Raw genomic sequence first — 22,466 nt, forward strand, 5'->3', positions numbered from 1 at the left:
TCTGATTCATGTGTTGGTTGGTGCTTTGCCTCAGTAATTTCTCTGTCAGGTTGACTCAGTTTTAGTTGCGTCCCCTTTTCTCGGATATGAGATCAAGGATGTGTTATTTTCTTCTCTTTAAATGGAAAAGCTTTTAAAGACAAGCAAAGAAGAGACATGCATATAACTATTAGAACAGTGCCAACTCAGTTTAACTGCATCTCAAGCATACCTCTCAAATATTCCCATTCCTCAAGTGAGCTGCTAATGTATTAGAAGCCACATCCTCAAATCAAAGGTATCAGTCATCTCTAATGTGCCAGAAGAGGCATAATTTTAACAGCCATGGTGTTAATGTTAAATCGACGTCCTTTTACTCTCTAGTATAATTTTATGGCTGGATCAGAGCCAGAATACAGAATGCCTAGCCATACTGTAGATATTGAAAGTACTGTAGGATAAAGGGCTCTGATTGAACAGTGGGAAAGAGGGGTAGTGAATTCTATAGTATATGCTTTCACATCCTTAGATGCATTTTTTTAATATCCAGCATAAAACCATGAACTCGGCATGGGTGAGATACCCTGCTCATCTGTGATTTTGATAGAAAAAGTCCAAGGCAGTAAACAGTCCCCTTAACCATGCCAGACTAATGGAGTGCTTGAGGCCAGCTAAGGCAGAGATTAAATCGAAACTTTTACCACCCACCAGTTGGCAACTTCCAAACTCTATCCACCCAGTGCAAAGCTGCCATCAAGTACTAGGCTTGGGGTTTGAGATTGGCTGTTTTCCGTTTTGATTTTGTGTGGTCTTGTGTATCATTCTATGATACTGTTATAGACCTATAGTACAGAGAGTACAGATCACAAAGTACAGTATTCAGCTACAAGCACATATCTTGTAGAACCAATTGACTATGAATGCAAACAGAAATACATTGAATAGAGACAGAAAATGACAATGTGGTACCAAAAGAGTAAACACTTTACAAAAGCAAACAATCCCACTAAAGATCTCTGCAGAATCCCAACTATTTTCATTTAGTCTACAAAAACAAATATATTAGCTCCAGCCTAAGCACTGCAACATAAATACTCCAGAAGCTGCTAACACAATGCAGAGATTAAAAACAAACTGCTCACTTCATGTCTGATTGCCGCCTTAAGACTCCTAAAACGGAAAGTTATGTGTCACACTCAGGTGCCCACTGACAGAACAATGATTGCTTAATGGACGACGTGCCTTTTACCCTTCCCAGAATCCTCTGATTACCCCTAACAGTGTTGATAAAGCTCCAGTCCCCATTGGCAACAACAAGCAATTTGTCATCATGAGAGGAGAGGAAAAATCAATAGTGGCCCAGTAAATACAACCGAAAATAACATTGTCATCACTTTTGCCATAAATCATTCTGAGCACTGCAACTACACAGATACTGTACATACAAAGAGGCTAAGTAAGTTTGCCTCAGCACGGAAATACCAAAAAAGCTACAAAAATACGTCTGATTTTGACTGGGGGGGGGGGGGGGGGGGGTTAAAGCAAAAGATTCCACCATTCTGCACTAGTGCTGATTTGCTCCCAAGAGAGACAGAACCTGAGATTTCAAGTTCTGCAGGAAGTTCTGACATCTCTGTCACAATCATTTAGAGACTAATCTTCAGCAGATAATCTCCTATAACTGCAGCAGTCATCTTTGATATGGAAGAAAATAATTCATGGGACTGTTAAAACAGAGGGGCTAACGTTTCTTGTCACTTATGCAAAAGTAGTAACACATTTACACATCGTGCAAAGATCACCTGGTCTGTGTGATTGTAGCCCATTCTTGGCACAGACTCTGCACGATCAAGCCCTGGGATCACAGTTGCATGCATAGTGTATCCACTCTCTGAGGTGGAGTGTGATTGGAGTCACTCAGCTCAAGGTCAGACACGATGCTCTAAATGAAATCATAGCCTCGGCTACAATATCTAAAGAGAGCTGCACTGTTATGAAGGATGGTGCCCCATGTGAATCTGCCAGTACATATACTGTACCACTCAGTCCTTATTTTGGACACTGCTCAAAAACTATTTTGGTTCCCAAGTCAAATGTGTATGCTTGAGAAAACATATTAAACATAGCCTTCAGTATCACAGTACAATTTTAAGATTGTGATTGTGATTGATTGTGAACAATTTTAATTTTAACCAGAAACAGAATAGTGTATGTGTGCAAATGTAATTGGTCAACACAACCATGATTCCTTCAATCGCTTAATCTCAACAAGAATTTTGGTTACATAAGGGGACATATTAAGATAAAAAAATGAAAAAACAAACCAGCAGCAAAGCAAAATAACAATGACAATGCTGTACTGTTAATGAAATAACATTTTTGGTAATGCTTCTTTTTTTTTTCTTTCTAACGCTTTGCTTTCTACAACATGGACATTCACAAAATATAACTCTTCTACATTTTTCTTGAATAAACCTCCAGTACACTCTCTTGCACCCTTTCCCATTTCATTACTATAGCTGCCCAGTAGGAAGTATCCAAGATTGCCACAGCAGGTCAGTCAGTTTGTTTGCCTGTTGAGTCAGTCTGAACCTGTCACGCCCAGTACACCTAGAGGACGCTCTACTTTCCTCCTGTTCCTAGTTCCCTGTGATTATTCTTGTCTTTCTGGTGTGTCTTGTTGTGTAGCCTATTTATTTCTTGCTTCTGCTCTGCTACTCGCTCAGCATTGACGTTCGGATGTCCTGAAACCCGCCTAGCACCAGGTCGCCCCACGTCCGCTACCTGAGGGCATAGGTTTCTATACGGCATTTCCTGAACAGCTGATCCTGGGCTAACCCCCGTCTCGCCGCTACGCATAGGGTCTTAATCGCTCTCCTGCCTCTCCACGGTTCGTCCTTTCCGACATCCTTGACATAACCCTTCCCAGACATCACTTCAGCTTCCTTTGCTACCTTCCAGCGGGTTCCAGCCCTTTAGACAAACAGACACACAGATGGGACACAACTCCAGACCTAACTGCTTCCATTTCCTCAATGCCCTTAGGTACTGGACACTTGGGATTTTAATTGCTTTAAACTAATTAATAAAAGGCAGTCATACTCTTCTTTTCCTATTGCATAACAAAGACCATATTGCTGCACACAAATACAAAAATTGAAAATAAAAATACGATTAGATGCATATTTCATAGATGCATATCATCATTTGTACTGTACTGCCAATGTATTTGCAAAATCATACACAGCCAAGGAAAGGCAGAGTATCTGATATTCTTACGTACTGCTTTACAGGTTGAATTTATAACATTCGATAAAGGGAGAATCATGCTATTATACGAGAATTAAAGGATAATTAAGAAAGGTTTCTTTCTTTTTGATAAGACATAAGTAAGGTAATTAAAAAGCTTTCAAAACAGTTTTAGTTTAATAGTTCTCTCGGAGAATTTTTTTTTTAAGTGCATATATTTTTAGTTGGTAATATTTGTAGAAGATGTCTGCCACAAGGTCTAGTTTATGACTTCAGGTAATCTGTTCTTGTGGGAGTCATGGCCAATATACAAGGTCAATAGAAGCCTGTCACGCACCGCCTACGCTAGGGTAGATGTGTGCAATGCACTGACTGCACTGGGTTGCTGGTTAAAACTGGCATGATGAACGTTTCTTCTGGCAAAAAAACACCTGACAGGAGCAGGTACACATTTCACAGTGACCAGCTTAGTGGAAAAACTGCAATCAATTCACAGCCATCATGCGAAACCAAGTTCCCAAGGCTCATTTCCAGCTTTATTGTGCTATCTTCATTGTTATATTTTTTTTAATAAGTGTGAAACAAGAGCTACTCTTTCACACTTATTTAAAATAATAGTTCAGAATGTGTGACTAATGCCCTTTACTTATTTTAACTGTAATTAAACGCACAATTGTAAAGCTTTGATATTTCCTTCAGATCTAAAGCACACTCCATGAATGTTTCAGATGTCCTAGTACTGACAGTAGCTTACAACTAGATTTTTCAGTCTAATCACATACGAGAAGGTAAAAAAACTGTTCATTGGAGAGTAAAATGACAGCTCAAATCTGTTAGTCTGAAAAAAGCACAGCCCTGTCATGTTGATATAGTGTGAACTGCTGAAGGACAGATTAATTAAATTTGTTGTTAGTATGCATTTTGTCTATATACTCCAGTCATTTATTTAATGTGTCAAAAATAATGCAAATGAAATTAAGTCATAATTTTGTCTGATAGCTCTGGAAATGTAAGTCACTTGAACCCTCGAAAAAACACAGAAAGGTATGCTTTTCTATGGTAAAATAAAAACACTTTGTAACAAGTGAGAATATTATTTCAGTATTAACCCAAACACTGTGCCACCTCTAAGCATTAAACATTCACATTCTGCAACAAGACTTAATGAACTAAGTATGTGCCAATTACAAGCTGACATTATCCTGCACTGTTGCATGAAGTGCTCAGTGACACACTATATTAACTTCTTGGTAATAAGAGACATTTTTAGATCTATCAATGCCATAATGCAGCTCAGGAACCTATAAGATTCAAAGACTTGAGGAAAAACTAACAAACAGCAGTGGTGGTGGTATTGAGACAGCAAACATCTTTGAATAAAACATGCCTGTTTTCGGCTCCAACACAATAACAGCTCCCCACACCAGAGATGAAGGGCCGAAGAGCTACATCACAGCAGCCAACATCAAACTGTACTAGTCAGGGTGGTGCAGTGCTTTAACGCATCCATGCTTTCAGGCATGCTGTGAATTGGCATTCATCTAGGGAGCTGCTGAGGCTGCAGTTTACAGACACTACATTTATTAAGACCACAGCATGAACAGTTCCATGCCTGGAAAGAAAACGCAAGAAAAGCTTAGATAAAAAGTGTCTGCCATCACAAAGGACCCCTACCATTCCCCTTGTGGTCTTTCAACTGGTTTCAGGGTGGAGGTTATTTGCATTGCATTGGCACGGGGACGCAGTGGTTAATGGTCCTGGGTTTGATTCCAGAGTGGGGTACTTTCTGTCTGTTGTTGTTGTTGTTGGGTTTTCACTGCTTCCCACCTTCCAAAGACATGCTGGGTAAGACAGCTGGCATCCTGACATTGTCCCTGTGCTAGCATGTGTGTGTGTGTTTGTGTGTAGTCCCATCTGCTTCCAGGATTGGCTACAACCCTCCTCACTATGAATAATTTTGTTTGTTGGAGAACATTTACAGTCCGCAATACGCTAAGGGATAATTATTATGGAAGACGTTGTCCTTACAGGACACACAATTTGGGTTATAAGATTTTTTAGTCCCTTCTTTGTAGTCGGCTTTAGTCTATTCATACAGTAACTTGCTGCATGGTTGAATAATGCCAATAAAAATAAATAGCTCAGCACCTGTACTGCTACAGCTATAATTAAGGATAAAGACATTCCTTATTAATCCATCCAACCATCTATTTTCTAACTGCTTCATCAGAGACAGAGCTGGAGCCTATCTTGGAAAGCAACGGGCACAGGGCAGGATACACCCTGGATGGGATGCCAGTCCATCTCATGGCACACACAGGCGCGCACGCACACACACACCAATGAACCAATGAAGCCAATGAACCACCTAGTACTGTATGTCTTTGGACTGTGGGAGGGAAATGGAACACCCACACAAACACAAGGAGAACATACTGTACAACCTTCATGCAGACAGCACCAAATTGAACCAAGGACCCCAGCACTACGAGGCAGTAGTGCTAACCACTCCACCACTATGCCGTTCTTCCTTGAGTAACGGGGTTAAAAAATTCCTAATTTAGAAGCTGTGTAGCACCCTTCATGTAGCCTTATTCCACACCAGAGGTAACTTTGTGCCTAAGTGTCACAGCTTCTTCAATTAGGATACCTCTTGTAACTGTGAAAAGAAATTGCATACACCACTCTCCTAGCAGGTATATCAAGTGTCTTAACCATCCCTTAAAGCTGTTTGTTTAAGGCCCTAGTAGTCCACTGTGAGGATGCCACTGCAACTCTGCCTTAGAGAAAGAACATTAGCATTATTCATATCCATAGCACCATTAAAAGCTTAACTGCATATTATCCCACAAGGCGACTTCTGTCTCATTGTTCATTGAAGCTGGTACAGAGTTTATCCTTTAAATGCACTGTCATCAGAGGCCCTTCTGCAAGAATCAATCGTTTATTCCTCTGGAAATCCAAGATTCCTGGCCCTTTTTCTAAACTAGCGATCCTGCACTATGCTAGAAATAAATGCAAGAAAAAAGCAACCACAACAAATATGGACAGCTGTTTTACCTGTCCATTCAGGTACAAGCCTCATCTGAAAGACTCAGGGTGTAAGAAATATGAAATTCCCCATTGAGTGAGATAAAGAGTACAACTGCAGAGCCAGTGAGTTATTGCTAATCTCAGATGATAAAGCTGTGAAAACAACAACAGCATAATTCTTCTAGCCCTTTTCTTCAAGCGAGTGTGTTTTCCCCAGGTTATTCATTCTACTACAGATTAATATCTAGGAAACTTCCAACAGAAGCCAAGAAAGGTTTATGTGAAATCTGGCATTGTATATACAGTATATTTTTTAAAAGATGCAGAATTTATAGCAATTTCAGTCCCTGTGGTAAGTCCTTCAGAAGAAAAACAGAAAAAAAGACTTGATTTTGAGCCAGAACCAGAATTCTCTCCATCTTACTGACTAGCAGTTTTGATCCATATTCAATTCACAAGGTAGACTAGAGTAATTGTCACCCTAATTATCACAGACATCAGGTGATATTTTACCACACTTACTGTAGATATCAGGCAATAATAGATGTTCTCTTGGGGAAAAAAAATCTAAATTTTAAATACTCTACATGCTGGAAGAGAAGAGTTGTGGAGAGTCACATTAGGTACCAGCTACCTTCCATTAAAGTAATTTCTTTAGCTATGTGTGTGAAGCATTTATAATTTAATAGCCTGTCTTTTTCCACACTAAGACTAAGGAAAGAAAACTGAATTTTAAGAAAAGAAAGACAAGGTTTGCAATAATGTGGCAAATCTCCACAACATTAAACTGAGAATTCTGATTTCTTTTAATTAACACTTTTAGTGAACCACAGTGTAAGGGCTATACACTGTAACCAGATTCTGGGAACTTTACCAATACTGTATGTAGAATATCAAAGGGAATATTCCAGTTTCTAGTTGAGATTCAAGCAAACAAACACCAAAAGATGAAAAGCCTTTATCTGACTATCTCAGTTTCGGAAAGGGTACAGTCTTACAAAAAACAAAACTTCAAGACCTATAGTATATAAGCCTGATGGCTTGAGGATACAAATGGAAAACAGAGATGGGAATATTTACGCGGCTTGTTTACGGAGTCATAGGCATCTGGGACAAGCTCAATGCTCAGCCATATTTATGAGACTGACTTCCTGAATTTCCTCAAGAAGTATCATGACGAAATGCATAGGTTAAAAATGGCTGAAGAGGCTCCTTTAATTTTTAACATTTATAGTTTTGCAACAGTGACACAGGGAATTATTCCACATATTACTGTGAAGGAGCAGCAAATAAAAAAAAACACAACCTAAATTAATGTATTCCCATTTATCTGTGATCAGAAAATTATGGATTAGATGAGGGGGACTCATTTGGACTAAGCAAAATCTAAGTATTTTCTCCTCCCTGGCTGAAATGTTATTTTAGCCTCTGGCTGACAATGAAAGGAGTCAAGAGAAGTGCAAACTATTTCAGCCTCCGCCACGCTAAAAATGTCTTTGTTGTGCTTCTGGGTCATTCCCCACACACCTGTTGCCAGGCAACAGAAATGCTCTCTCAATCAGGTGGAATACGGGTGTCTATTTGAGGGAACGTGCTGGCCTGCATCTGTATAATCTATTCAAGAGCTCAAGGGCAGCATTCTGACTGGCAATGTGCTGTTTGGAATGTGTGTACAGACTTAGACATGATGAGGACCTATGCCAAAAACATTTAAAATTTCAATTCAGTTTTATTTTTTCATTCTATAAACAGTTTCAGCCGAGACGTACAATGTCATCTGAATGTTATGACAGACATAACCTTTGTTGCTGCTGCAACAGAATAGTTTTGAGGATAAGCTAGTGTATTTGTGTAGCTGTAGAGAAAAAAACGTTTTGAGTTCATCATAATACAGAGCAATTTATACCGGTTCACAGAAATAAAATAATGTATATTGGAATCAGATTGGAAATGGCCTGTAGCAACATCAACGATGTTCACATTCTTCTTATCTGCTGAGGTAAGGGTATTTCTGTTAAAAACTAGGGAAACATCACTGTGTTCCTTTTATGTTGCAGCAAATGTGTATGGGAAACAACAGCATTTATTACATTTTTAAAAACTCTCAATGCAGAATACCCAAGATGCCCATTGACAAGGTTAATGTTTACATGCACATACTGTGCAGTTTATGTCATATTGTAAGAAATGCCAGCAGTGTCAGTTTAAAACAGATACTTCCATTCCTCAAATAAAGAACATCTCAATATAATGAATTATCGAGAAGGCTAATTTAGCTAACTACTGTATAGTTTGTGCCCTGCTTTTATATGCCTGAAAGAATGTCTTGTTAAATGTTAAATTTGTTGGTTTTGCTTAAACTGCTGTATGCCTTGCCTGAAAACATCCAAAGAAAGAGTTTCCAGGAGGAAGAGTTTTGCTGGGGAGAAGCAATTAGTTCTACCCTAAGTGGTAAAGAAGACTACGGTGGTATGGCCATATAATGAGAAGAGATCAAGACCTAATAAAAGAGGTAACAGGAGAGAATATTGAGGGAAAGAGGCCAAGCGAAAAACCTAGAACAAGATGGCTTGACTCAGTGAAAGAAGATGCAGACAAGGCGGAAATTGTAGATGCCTGGAGAGACAGGATGCGCTGGTGGAGGCTAGTTGGTGAGGCAATGGTCCGGCTTCGGTTCGAGACGCCAACCCAGTGGATAACTAAGTACCAGAATGTAGGTGGAAACTGATGCACCTAGAGGAAACCCGTGTGAACATATAACCCCCACACAGATAGCGCCCCAGGTCCACAGCACTGTAAGGAGGCAATGCTACCCACTATGCCGCCCAATATTGTTGTTCATGTGGGTGTTGTAAAACTTTAATTACTTGTTACTTTATAAGGGTATCTCGCCAATGAGCTCACTTTCTCTACTACCAATAACAAAACTTCTAAAATCCCAAACTGGGTGTGAGCAGCAGTAGGAACTGGTGAAGGGAGTGGAGGTCTGGAGTGGTATGAGCAACTAGATTCTCCAGGGACTCAGAGCCTGGGCAGAGTTAGTGAAGTCCTGTGACATGAAGAACAGAACATGAATATTAAACCATGCTGTTAAATGTCAGAAGGTTCCTGAAGGGATACGGTAAGCCTTAAGCAGAATAAGGATTCCATCCTCTTACTTCATACTGTTCTCCGCAGCACCATGACTTCCGTACATCACACACTAACCTCATTAGTTTCAGCAGATTTTTTTTTTTTAAATCCAGTCACCAAGGGCCAATTCCAGCTGAATCATAGCATTTTAATAAAACTGAAATAGGTCAGCCTAAGATTTGCATTTCTAACATCAATTAAACGGTCCCGGGAACAAATTCTGCATCAAAGGTTTAAACACCGTGCTGTTCATTATGAATGTTTTTTTTAAAAGGTCTGTGCAGCAGCCTGCCACCTAAATCAAGCACATCAGATGATGGTAATAACATTGCCTAACAATTTTTTATTACTTTCCAAGATCAAAAGAAATAGGTGATTAAAATGATGTCTTACTGCCCATGCTATATTTATTTAACAAAGGGCTTTGACAACAAATTACCTGCATGCACTTGGTTTATATTCATCGATTGTAAAAAAGCCTTCTACATTTTTAAAACAAGATTTCACACTGCTTTTTCTCCCTGAAAACTTGTAAAGATGTACAGATATGCATTTGCAATCCTTTTCCCCTTTGACCACGAACTCAATTCGTGGCTGGTTTCTTCAGATTTCCCTTTACCCCTGACAGTTTGTGTTGCTTTATATCTGTACAAAACACTTGATGCTGCCAAACACCCTCAGGTATTAATGTTACCATCTGCGTCTTTCATAGTGGCCTGCACACACTTTTATCAGAAATCTTCTGATGGCTTTCTCCACCCATCCACCATTCCACGTGAGCTAAACAGACACTTGTACAGTGAGCTGGCCAAATGACTCTGCAGAAACACAAGGTTTCTGGGGGAATATTTAGGCAGAAGTTAATTCTTGTCTTTTCATTATGCTCAATTAATTATGAGCTTTAGTCTTGCAACAAATCTCTCCTCTTAGTTTTGTTCCTACTGTTTGCAAGGATGCCTGAGAACCATATTCTTATAAAACTACAACAATATACCTGAACATTTGTTAAATACAAGCAGCCTCCTCTTTATTCAATTTTAAATCAAAACGTCTACAAAAAAAGAAAATGTAGTATGACCTAAAACTGTAGTAGATGAAGTAAAGTAGACACACAGAAAAGAAGTACTTGCTTATGGAAATTATGAATAATTTACAACTTGACATTTTACAGTACCAGGTGCCATAGATACTATGCTGCAATGCTGTTTTTTTTCACTAGTTCCCTATACAACAGAAATCTGATAAAAGCCAAAAATATTAATAGTGCACTTCAGAAACAATATATATATACATACTGTATACCACTGAAATCCCAAGTTTAAAAAAATTATTCTAAGTAGCATTCTATAAGTGCAGCTTTATAGAAATATAGGTAGTTTCTACATAAGCTACAGCTATGAAATGCAGTCCTTATTAAGCTAATCTGCTATACTGTATATCTTCAATTATAATATAACAATCCAACCTACTTGGCTAAATATAATGCTTTCTGAACCTTGAAAGGAATCTGGTTAATCATTGTGCTATGTTTATCTGAGATCCTGTCTTTCCCTTTAAGGTAATGTGAGTGCAACAGGATGACAATGCATAGAGGGTAGACATAAGAGTATTTGACAAGAAGTAAAATAAAGCTGATTTAAAAATAAACCGAGGACTTCCTCACTGTGTTGTTACTTACTGAACGAAAACACCTTATATACTGTACACGTTCAATTCACTTATGAAAAAAAAAAATGCCATTCGGCAGGTGAGGGAAGATCAATATAACAGTTTTTTTGTCATCCTTGCATTGTTATGACTGAAAATTGTCGCCATCTCCACTTTTAACAAAATCATTTCAACAGGAGCACTCGCACTTTTGAAAGAGATTGCCGATGTCCCCTTGCTTTGAAAACGCACGCAGGGCTTGCCTAACGAGACAAAACAGTCTGCTGTGACTCCCTTGTGCTAAACTGACAAACAAATAAAAATGGAATCGTAAAAAAACAAAACATCAGAAAAACGGGGTTGCTTTGTGACAATGACCTTTCTAAAGCATCAAGCAGTTTCTTTCTCTCCGCCATCACAATTCCAAAACGACCGATTAACACAGAGCAAAATCAATTCCCACAATTAGCAGATGGGTTTTGATCTGAATCACGAAATCAATTTAGTTGAAAGCGTGCTAAGGAACTCAAACACAACAGCAAAGTTCAGCAAAAAACAGTTCTCGCAAAACGATCTTCAACATTCTTTCAATAAACTGCAGAAGTCCTGCACTCCTCAGCTAGTTTTTGTTCAGGAGTCTATAGTGTTATTCCCTGAGCACCCCTCAGCCAGACAGCACTTGAGAACCTATTGATTTCTTCATTTTTGCGGTTGCAAGCAAAGCAATACTGTAACATGTTCCACAGATTAACCCCTTAAATCTGGTGTGGGACGCTGGGACGTGCAGATGAAAAAATGAACCCGTCCCCTCTGGATTTCTTACCTTTCTCCACCGACGTGATGCCCATGGACGGCTGGCCAAGATTTGCCTTCTTCTCCCACTTGCCCTCGTCGACATTGTAGGCCTCCACCGAGGACAGGGGGCTCTGCTCAGCGTCCATGCCCCCGATCACCAGCAGCCTCTTGCCCAGGGAGACGGCGGTGGCCCCTGCCCGGGCGGTGGGCAGGGCTGGCAGGGGAGCCCACGTCTGAGACGCCACATCCAGCACCTCCACTGTGTCCAGAGGCAGCCCTGTCTCGCTGCAGCCCCCCACCACGTATAGCTGCCCCTCGTGGTACACAGGCGTGCAGTAGACCCGGCGGGTGGGCATCGGTGGGAACACTTCCCAGTACAGGGATTTGACACTGCTCACAGCCATCTCTGGCACCAGCAGCGCTCCTGGGAATGATGGCTACAGCCCATATTTTGTCATGGGATCATCAAGGAAAGCAGAGAATGGGGGAGGGGGTAAAAAAAACAAATGTGGCTTGGCGTCCTGCGCTCAGTTTGCAGAAAACTTGCGCTCAAACCAATCTGCTGCATTACCTCTTCCACTACTGCTTGGGAAATTGTTTTTCAGCCTCTGTGACAGGTGTGCATTCCTTTCTTTTTTTCTTCCCGAAGGAGAACCAAGACACAAGAATGCAACCTCATGCAGGTTTCTGCTCATTAATTTGCTGGCAGCTCCCCCAGTCTGCCATGTATTTTCAGTTAAAAAGAAATATGAAAAGCAATGCGCTGAACCGATTCCGTGGGATACTACGAGGAAAAAGAGTAGCCATGTAAGTCCTGCAGTGCTTGCGTTTCGTACATTCTCAGTCTGTTTATTTACAAGCCTGCTGGTTTAATGAGGATTACGATCTGATTTGAACTTGGAAATGAAAGGCCAAGTGACGATCAAAGTAGCCACTGGAAGGAAGCAGGATTAGCTGTGATCTTGAAAAAGTAAAGACATGCAGACCAGCCAACGTCAGACCAAATTATAAACATACCTTGCGTCCCCCACGGTAGTTGATCAAAATTAAATTCTGAAAAAAAAATTCACAAATCTCCGCTGGAAAAACAAATAACATGGGTTTTTAAAAGCTTCTCACTCCAGCAAAATGATAGGAGCCTTGTATTCATACTAAATTAGATCATTGTCAATTCCTTTGCTGACAAACAGTACTCAAAGTCAAAGCCAGTGCTTCTCTGGCAAAATAACCTTTCCAAAAGGAAAAGTCCCAGTGGTAAGGGATGCTATGATGCAAACTCTCTGAAACAGAAAATTAAATTCCAGAATCAGTGACATTTCCAGACATTTACAAAAGCAATGTTATCTTTTGTAGGGCAATTAACCTGCATGTGACTTGCTAGAACACTGGACTTCCATGGTTATAATCAATATGGCTTAACCCTGTCAGTATGCTCTTTGAGCCTCTAAGTAGAACACCGCATAGCTATGGGAAAATGGCAGTGAAGAGGCTGAAAACTAACACTCCATAGACACTTTAAGGCAAGGAATGAGTTATTAAGTGTCACCATGTTAGCAAAGAGAAATCCTTTTGAAAACAGACAGGACCTCAGAGATATTACATCCACACTGCAGATTCCCTTCAGAGTATCAGTCTGTTCAGTTCAGGTAGATTCCTCATACCACTCCAAAAGGAAGTTATTTTAATTGAGCAATCCGTTTCATACGCATTTTTGCAGCAGGGGGCTGGCAAGAAAGACCTGAGGCACTTTTTGTCCGCAGTGGAGCATCAGAGTATTACGTACTACAAAGAGACAACGTTAGGGTCATAGTAATGGAATATTTTGGGGGGCATTAGCTCTAATAAACCTTCAAAAGCAATGATTAGGAAAAACTATGATCAGTAAACTTTGCAGGATTTTATCCCTGCGTCAAACTGTGACGGTGTTTTTTTTGTGGCAGTGCAGGCTGGATCAAGGTTTATCATCCATGTCAGCTTTACCCACAAGCTGAACAACAAACAGCAGGTGAAATCCAAGATCAAAATGTGACTGTAATTGGATTCTGAGGATTCCTGCCTTAGCAGAGGGTCGTGATGGGTCCCAAAAACACAGCAGGCCTGGCCCTGTAGTAGACCACAGAGAGGCACTCCGGGAGTGTGCTGGACATGGCTGGATCCAAAACACAAGGAATGATGACTCTGGGGCACAGAGAGGTGAACAGAAAGCAATGCCCTACACACAGAGAAATCCCTCTTGCCCAAGGCTGTTTCCAGATCCCCAGTCTTCAATCTTCAGCCAGAAGAAAACTGGAGAGATCAAGGAGCTGGGACTTTGACTAGCACTGTATTTAAGTTTGCTGGGTTCTGCCTGACTTTCTTGAAGGTTTCCTGCGGTTTGGTTCCACAGCGTACGACAGAATCCATGTAGCACAGTGATTGGAAGAGGGGTTTCTCATGTCTCATTTTTGACAGGCATTTTCAGGCTGTCTTCACTGCTTGGGTTTCTGAAAAAAAAAGTGAAATACAAATGGTTACATTCATAGCATGAGGAAGTGCAGTGTTTTTTCTTAAAAATGGCTGGCACATCTGAAGCATCAGGACATCTGACCATATTTTATACAGGTAGGCAACAGATATTCACTGAATCACAGAAGTGGGGAGGTTCTGTAACTAATCGCAAAATCAAAAGAAACCATTTTGCTATGCCTGCCACAGTTAATCTTTGAAGCAAAACCACTTGTTTGCCTCTAAAGCATTCAATACTATAAGACAGAGTGCTGCTCTGGAATTAAGACACAAAAAATGAAAACCCTGATCTGTCAGATGCATCTGACAGAGAAACTGAACTCAGAAGTGTTGCACCACTGAGCTACTATGTTATAAGCAAGAAGAAAAAATAAAGTTCACTCAAACTCTGTTGGCAAAATCTGCTTGGCTTGCAAATCTCTTCAAAAGGAGACACAGTTCTCCTTTGAAGAGGGCTGAATTTAAATCATGAGGCACAGTGTAAGACAAATGCAGATACTATATCTTCGGAAATATCTTGAAAAATAATCAGAATCCTGACTTGGTATGTGCATTAAAAGAGCCCTCAGTGGCATTCCACATAATATTCATTTACAACAGGGAACTTTAAAATATAAGGTAATTTAAGGATATCAAGAACACCTGCCTTAAATTCTAATCTCTCTCACGCAGCTCATTCCAATAATCTCACCCACTATGCATCAGTACAGGTGGAGTTTCCCTGGAGCCTCCTTCCAACATTGGAAGAGATTCTGTGTTTACAGGTAATGTAGTTTGACTTATGTCAAGATGGCTTTTCATAACTCCAGTCTCCGTTTATTATGGTTGTAGCCAGCAGGGAAACAAATTACTGCTTGTTGACTTCCGCTAGGCTCATTATATTATTCATAACATTAAGGACTAGTTTATATCAAATGCATTGTCCTGCTGTTTCACCATCTTTCTTTATTGTTCCAGGTCATGCTGCACTGCTATGAGTGCATCCTCATCAGCAATTCTAGCAGAAACAAAATTGTGAAAATATATCTTAAAGCTGTATGAACAGATGAACCTTCAGAGGTCTTTGCACAGGCCTTTTCACCAATCTGCATCACAGTTTTACTTCCAACACATACTAATAAAGACTAAAAATGGTGAAAACAAGTTTGACGTGAATTAAAATGAAAATTTCAATATAATCTAGTCAGAACAGAAAACTGCAGAGCAGGAACCTCACCAAATCTGGACATCAGTGATTTGTTGATTGTTGAGTGATTTCCAGCTCCAGGAGCACACCTGCTAAATTAAACCTGTTTTTCTGGGGACCAGCTGAATTTGAAAATGATTCTACAATGAGGAGACAATAAAATGTAATCATAATCAAAGATTGAGATACTCCAAACAAAGTAAGAATCCTAGGCTATCTGTGGAGCCCCATGACAACTGTATTGAAACACTGCTGTGAGTTTAAATGTTTAAATTGTTCTTTTAACTATCACCACTTTTCTTATTACAGGAATGAGACAATTACCCATGCTAAAGCTGTACATTGATATTCCAGAGCACTGCTTAAAGTGAATAACAATGAAATCAATTATCCCACAGACATGTTTACTCACTGGTCTTAGTCACTGATGCTTGTTTTATCCTAACCCCCACTCCTCTCTTCAAACACCATCCTGTCCCTCATCTACAAAGGCCAAAAAAGCACTCATCCAAAGACTTATTTATCAATAAGACTACATTAGCTAATTATAAAGTGTCATTCAATATGAAATTCTAAAGCCACTAATTTCCAGAATTCATCCAGGAGCAACAATGTGCTGCCCGTTCTTGTTGTGCAGCACTGTGAGCCGCGATATATAAAAAAACATTGTTACCAGTTTCAAATTAGTTAAGTATTAAGTGAAAAACACAAATACATTTTTAAAAGAATTCAATAATGCAGGTTCTGTACGGCTCTACAATTACATTTCTAGACTAGATTTGCAGATAAATGAAGGGTTTCAGAAAATCCATAACACTTTTTCGGCATTCAGAAAATATACAGCTAATTCAGTAAGACTTATTTATAATAGACTCTTAAGAAGAGAAATTCTGTGCCAGGAAAGAAAAAGGTGACTGAACATTTTTTGTAACTGCATACAGTTCAATCTGCAAACCTACAGAAATCACATTCAGTATATCCTGTACATAGTATTGATATGAGCAAAAAAACAAGTCAAATATTCACATATTGTGTTCGCCTTTGAGCAAAACACAATGTACAAATTTTGCTGAAAACAGATTAAGGAAACAGGTGCTTAACCCAGATGTTCATTTTAATTCAAGTTTACTCTAAATTGGACTCTCTGTGCTGAGACTTAAAAACTTAAACTGTATGTCTTAAGGAGTCATAATACATCCATGGAGGATTTCCAGTGAATAATGACCTCAGAAGAAAGAATACGATGGAATGTCATATGAATTATGCATTAAGAGAGCATCACATAAATAAAATGATAAATAAGGAACATTAATAGCCTATTTCAGGTTTTGCGCTTCTAGAGCAGTGGATTATGCTGGTGATGTATTGTCTGATCTCCATTACAATCAATCTAACAACCAGTTTTGAAATGTACTGGTTTGCTACAGTACCCCAAAACTGGTTACTGGTGTTCCTACTGGAAAAAAAAGGAAAATCCTAAACCTTGGAATTAGGTGACTGTTAGAAGCTTGGGTGTCCTACAAAAAAGCCTGTCTGGTGCAAAATGAAGCTGAAAGCCACCCAGCAAAAAACAGGATATATAACTGCTGCATGCTGCTCATGCGCTGTTTCAATCTTGGCAAGAACAGTTTGCATTTTTCAGTGCTTTACTTCCAAAACTTGCTGAGCAAGCAAGGCAAAATACCCCCTGTGCAACGCTGCAGAGAAACAGAGCAAGTATTATTTGGTCTTTACGGAAAATAGAAAAACGATGGTCCTTTTCTGTCATTCTAGCTTTAACCCCCAAACAACCCACAAAAATGACTTTACAGACTTTGACTGTAGTGAAGAAGGAAAGCTGGTCATTTTTTTAAATACTCCTCATGCAAAACACTTTCAAAGATCTACAGAGGAGTCCTGGATTAAAAGCAATCAAGGTATGGGGAGCGATGAAGTGGAAAAGAAGATAGTTTCATTCGATGGAATTATTAGTAAAAAAAATGCATTTGTTGTCTTAAATGAGATAACAGCAGGAAGCTAGGCTCCTTAGAGGTATTTTGAAGGAAAATTCTTTTTATTTTCTGTTTTATGTCTCTGAAATATTTGTTCAAAAACATATCTCACCCAGGTGGGTGCTGTATGTTAAGGTTGGATAATATGGGCCCTTTTTAATATGTTTTAGGAATAGTAATGAGAGTATCATTATTATTATTATCATTATTATTATTAACAATAACAAGGGTGGCACAGTGTTTAGCATTGCTGCTTTGCAGTGTTGGGGTTCTGGGTTTCCTGTGAGTGTTCCAGTTTCCTCCCACAGTCCAAAAATATACTGGTAGTTTGATTGGCTTCTGGGAAAATCGGCCCTGATGGGAGCATGTGTTCCAGTGTGCCCTGTGATGGACTGGCTTCCCATCCAAGGCGTATCCTGCCTTGTGCCTGCTGCTTGCTTGTTGGAATAGGCTCCGGCATTAAAAAAGCAGTTAGAAGATGGATGGATTATCATTTCAAAGTGGATGGTTAACAATCAGCGGTCCTTACTTTTTGATTTGCGTTTACGTCAGAAAAAGAGAGCTTAAAAGGTCTTGTTGCTACTTTGTTTAAAAACAGTACATCGTTATTTATACTTCGGCTTCCGCTTTTATTTTCAAACCACGTGTTGCTTTTTAGCAGGAATCATGTAAACGTTTTATAATATATCTTACCTGACAACTACTGAGACAAGTTTGAAAAGGGTGCCCGTTTGCTTTAGAATCATATATCATGTAGAGATCTGGCAAACCAGGAATTTGATTTACACTACATGGTGCTGTGCCTTCGCTTCACGTAAGGCAACAGTGCTTATACATTGTGCAGATGAGATCAGCAGTTCTGTGGGACTACAGCCAACCACAATCCTTGTTACAGCTGGGCTCATCACTAGAAGTGCAATCAATTGAGCATGTTTGAGATATCCTTGACAGACTGTTTAGAAGCATCCCAAGGAAACAGCTTTTCAGGCCAGCCTCATACACAGTCTATATACCAGGAATGGGCTGCAAGCCTGCAGACAGACATCACCGATCTTGTACATGAGAGGTATAAATTCACCGCTGCATGTGATGAAAAGGAAAGCATGAAATCCCTTAGTTTTGATAATTTTGTGCACATTCCCAAGATGGTCAGTGTTTGCTCAGAAAGCTTAGTGATATAGTTACCGCTGTTTCTGTATGGTTGTTGAAAGGAAGTTTCTCAATAATCGCAAACAATCACAGATCAATTAGTGTGGCCCTAACATCCAATTCCAGCAGCACAGAACTAGACTTGAGATCGTGTACTAAACTCATGTCCTGTGAGATTCAGGCATGCATTTGTGCTACTTACAGTCTGTTCATATATATTATGAATTACCAAAGGGTTTTGCTCATGTGTGTTTGAGCTGGAATGTGGATTGTTAACTTAGAGGAGAAAAGGTTGTGAACAGAGACAGTTTTGTGGTACTGTACCTTTCTGGTCTGACATCTTGCAGAAGTCAGATGTTTGCACTCAGCTCATGCATTCGCTCTGATATACAGAACACCACACTTCCCATACAGACTCCATCTCCCTTAGAGAGGAGTACATACAGAACCACATTCCTTAAGTGGTTAAAATATCATCAGGAAAGAAGGCTTTTGGCAAAGCCAAGGACTGTCATGTTTTAGCTCAGAGCACTGCAAGTTCCTTCTAAGTCCCAGGAGTTCAACTTGCACAGTCACACCTGTCGAGCTAAAACTATGTCTCCCCATCCTCCAGAGATCCTCTAATGGAATTCCTCCTGGATGCTCGCCAAGAGTTATCTGTCTCATGCTAGCCTGATCTTGTAGCCTTTTAATGATGCAGCTGAAGAAGAAAATAGGAAAACTGAAGAACCAGGCATTTATGGCACTAATATCCTCCCAAAGTAACTACATACACATTCAGATAAGCTTGATTTAAGGCCTAAAACTGTTAAAAGAGACCTGCAATTTTTGATAAAAGCTTTCCACGGCATCCATTTGCCTTCCATTACATTAAAGCAGAGCTACATGTGCAATCAGAATGGCAGTTTTCAAGGAGCAGCCTTTTTTATGTTCCAGTGTTTGGAAATATTTATTATCCTGCAAAGACACATCATAAGAAATGAGGTGAAACTTATCATTGCACTCAGGAGATGAGAAGATGCTGGTCATCAAATTTAAACTGTGATAAGCCTTGTCAGTACTTTAAATGTGAGACTTGCAGGTCATTGGTGTATTAAATCCAGTGTTTGTATTGAGAGTGTTAGGAAGCTACAGTATATGTGCATTGCCTGTTTCATATTTCTGAGGGTGTATGTAATGCATGTGTTGGTTCAGATGAAAACTACATTTATACTGAGGAAAGTAATACTTTAGGGGTTCCCAACACTGGTCCTGGGAGAACACTGTCTGTTGTTTCCATTGCAGCTGAGCTGCATGCTTACTTAGACTTTAATCAAACTTATTTCTTCTGCCAGTCCTGAGTGTCAAGAATTCCCTACTGCAAGGGTGCTGTTTCCAACTTCAGCACACAAAACTTTAAGCAGTCCCTCCTCATCCTGCTTCCTGACTAAACAGTCCTTACACGTTGGTCAATTAATCATGAACAAACTCATCTGGGAATAACACTGTATAAGACACGCAATGAGTGTTTCACCTTTCTGCAGAAGTCCTGTTGAATACATATCAGTCCATACTCCTGAATGAAGGCAGTTCTGAAACTCAGAAATTGGTACTGTACAGGCTTGATCCCAATTACAAATCCCTTGACCCTTTAAGACCCGAAAGCAAATTTACAAATGTGCCCCAAACTGAAAACTACAATCAATTAGCCTGTGATTAAGAACACAGCTGGGATCAAAACAGAGTTCCTCCAGGACCAAGTCCAGGAATCTAGCTAGACTTGAATGACACAGGGCTTCACCAAAACTAGTATAAAGCTGAGGCCATAGAGGAGGCAGCCCAAGTCTGTCACCTGCAGGAAGATTTTGTCCACTCCAGTAGAGGCAGAGGACGAACGTGAATTGACACCTCTCTGTTACTGTCCCAACAGTACACTATTCCCACACTGCAGGGTGTCATGAACAGGCTGGGAGGCTTAAAGTAAACACATCAACACTGGTGTCTCTTCACTGGGTAACAGCAACACCTGGCAATAATGCCTTTTAATGAACACGGTCCATTACACTTTCAACACTAGGTCATTTCATTCAGGAATGCAGGCTTGTTTAACAGAATGCCTGCACTTCATTTCCCCAGTGCTTTGGCTCCACAGTGCATTGTACATTTGTATGTCAGGGCTGCTACAAAGCTTGTATAAATATTTGCAGCTTCTACCCTGACTTCAATGGTTATTGAGAACAGTTCCCTCTCCCCTTCGTACTGACAAAATTGGAAATTGCTCTAAAAAACACAAGTAGGAAAATACAATGCAGAGCTAAATGAAACGGATAAACTTCACATAAAAGTCTGAAAATTATTTTGTGGGATTTTCATGTCTCATATTATGACTTCAGAAAACACAATTCAGTTTTAACTTCCATCATACTCATTAACTTTGCAACAGAATTTTATGGATAGGAATTCAACAGCAACCTACTGTATGAACAGGCAATTATTCTTCATAATTGAGAACAATTAGATAGCAATTGACAATTGAGAGCCCAGCACGGGTTAAGGGAGTTGGATATGGAACAATTCATCACTTCAATTGAAGAGCAGCTACAGAAATGGATCGTATCTTCAGAAAGAGCTGTCAACAGGAATGTCACATTCACAGATACAAATTGCAATTACATTTGAAGGTGAAGAATTTAAATTGAATCCATGGCGAAAAGGTCATGATAAGCCATTTGATTTGTTGGAAAAAGTTTTCAAATGATACTCTGATTAACGAAAACAAAATGTTCAAGCAAAGACACAACTCAAACCACAAAGATCTAAAACGGAGGAAGAATTAGTCTGCATGAACAATCAAGTGGATTTAAGAGGCCTGTGTTAAAAATGGCAAAGTCTTGAACTGGAATTAAATTTCAGGACAGAAATTAAAACTGGAACCATAATTAGTCCAGCCATATTCTCTTTCACATAAGCAAATGGCAGTTATCTCCAGGCACACAATCCTTTAGAGTGTGTGGCTCGCTACATTGCGGTAAGGATAGGTTAATCAGGAAATTATTCTCAATGGCTGTGAAAGATATTCACTAGCCTTCATTGCTTTCTGGACACCAAATTATATTCTGATAATCCCATGTGGCACAGAGCTGCACTGAGGAAAATCTTAATTTCAGTGTGAAACTGGATTTTTGAAGAGGTTCACCACACATCCTTCTTCCCCAGCAAAGAGTTTCAGTTCCTTTCATCGACAGTATTTTCTGTCAGCCTCTAAAGGCTCTGATCCACCTTTCCTATTGTGCTGGATTCCTGCTTGAGTTTTGTTCCTCCTTCTTTATCTCACCATTTGTGTATTTTGCCGTATACACAATATTATATTGAAATCAAACAGCTCACCGCTCACCTGCAAAGGAAAGCCCAGCTCAGGCTACTTCTGAAGGAAGATTCTGTTTTAGAATGTTACTTAGGTGAGCAGAAATAACTCCTGTTGCACCTGATTGTCAGTTAATGTGTGGAGAGGAGACTGTGGATAGGCCCCAAACAAAACTTGACCTCAGGGACTGGTTAAGACATGACGATCAGTGACTATTCCAAGCAACAAGCAATCATCTCTGCCCTTTCAACACATTACAGAAAGGTCTGAATCGTGAAATATCAAATGTATGATAATGAAAATATACTGATGCCACAGTATATTTTGGCAAGTTTCAATGTGACATACATTGTACTGTCATATTTTATTTTATGTCTTACTGTACACGTCTTTGTGTGAAGTGTATTGTAATGTATTCTTGTCATGATTTTACATAAAGTAATTTTAAAGGGTACAT

The 22,466-nt window shown here is 39.7% G+C and overlaps 1 protein-coding gene across 1 annotated transcript in view; it reads right to left on the reverse strand.

The window, feature by feature from the left end:
- Positions 1–12,248, reverse strand: part of klhdc8b (kelch domain containing 8B) — a 76,925-nt gene extending 64,677 nt beyond the window's left edge. Inside the window, exon 1 of the mRNA XM_088917115.1 lies at positions 11,864–12,248. Coding sequence (XP_088773241.1) covers positions 11,864–12,239 — 376 coding nt within the window. The 5' untranslated portion in view covers positions 12,240–12,248. The remainder of the gene's footprint in view (positions 1–11,863) is intronic.
- Positions 12,249–22,466: the final 10,218 nt, after the last annotated feature.

The sequence above is a fragment of the Atractosteus spatula genome, chromosome 5 (genome assembly GCF_055471065.1).
Source record: "Atractosteus spatula isolate fAtrSpa1 chromosome 5, fAtrSpa1.hap1, whole genome shotgun sequence".
NCBI classification, from domain to species: Eukaryota; Metazoa; Chordata; class Actinopteri; order Semionotiformes; family Lepisosteidae; genus Atractosteus; species Atractosteus spatula.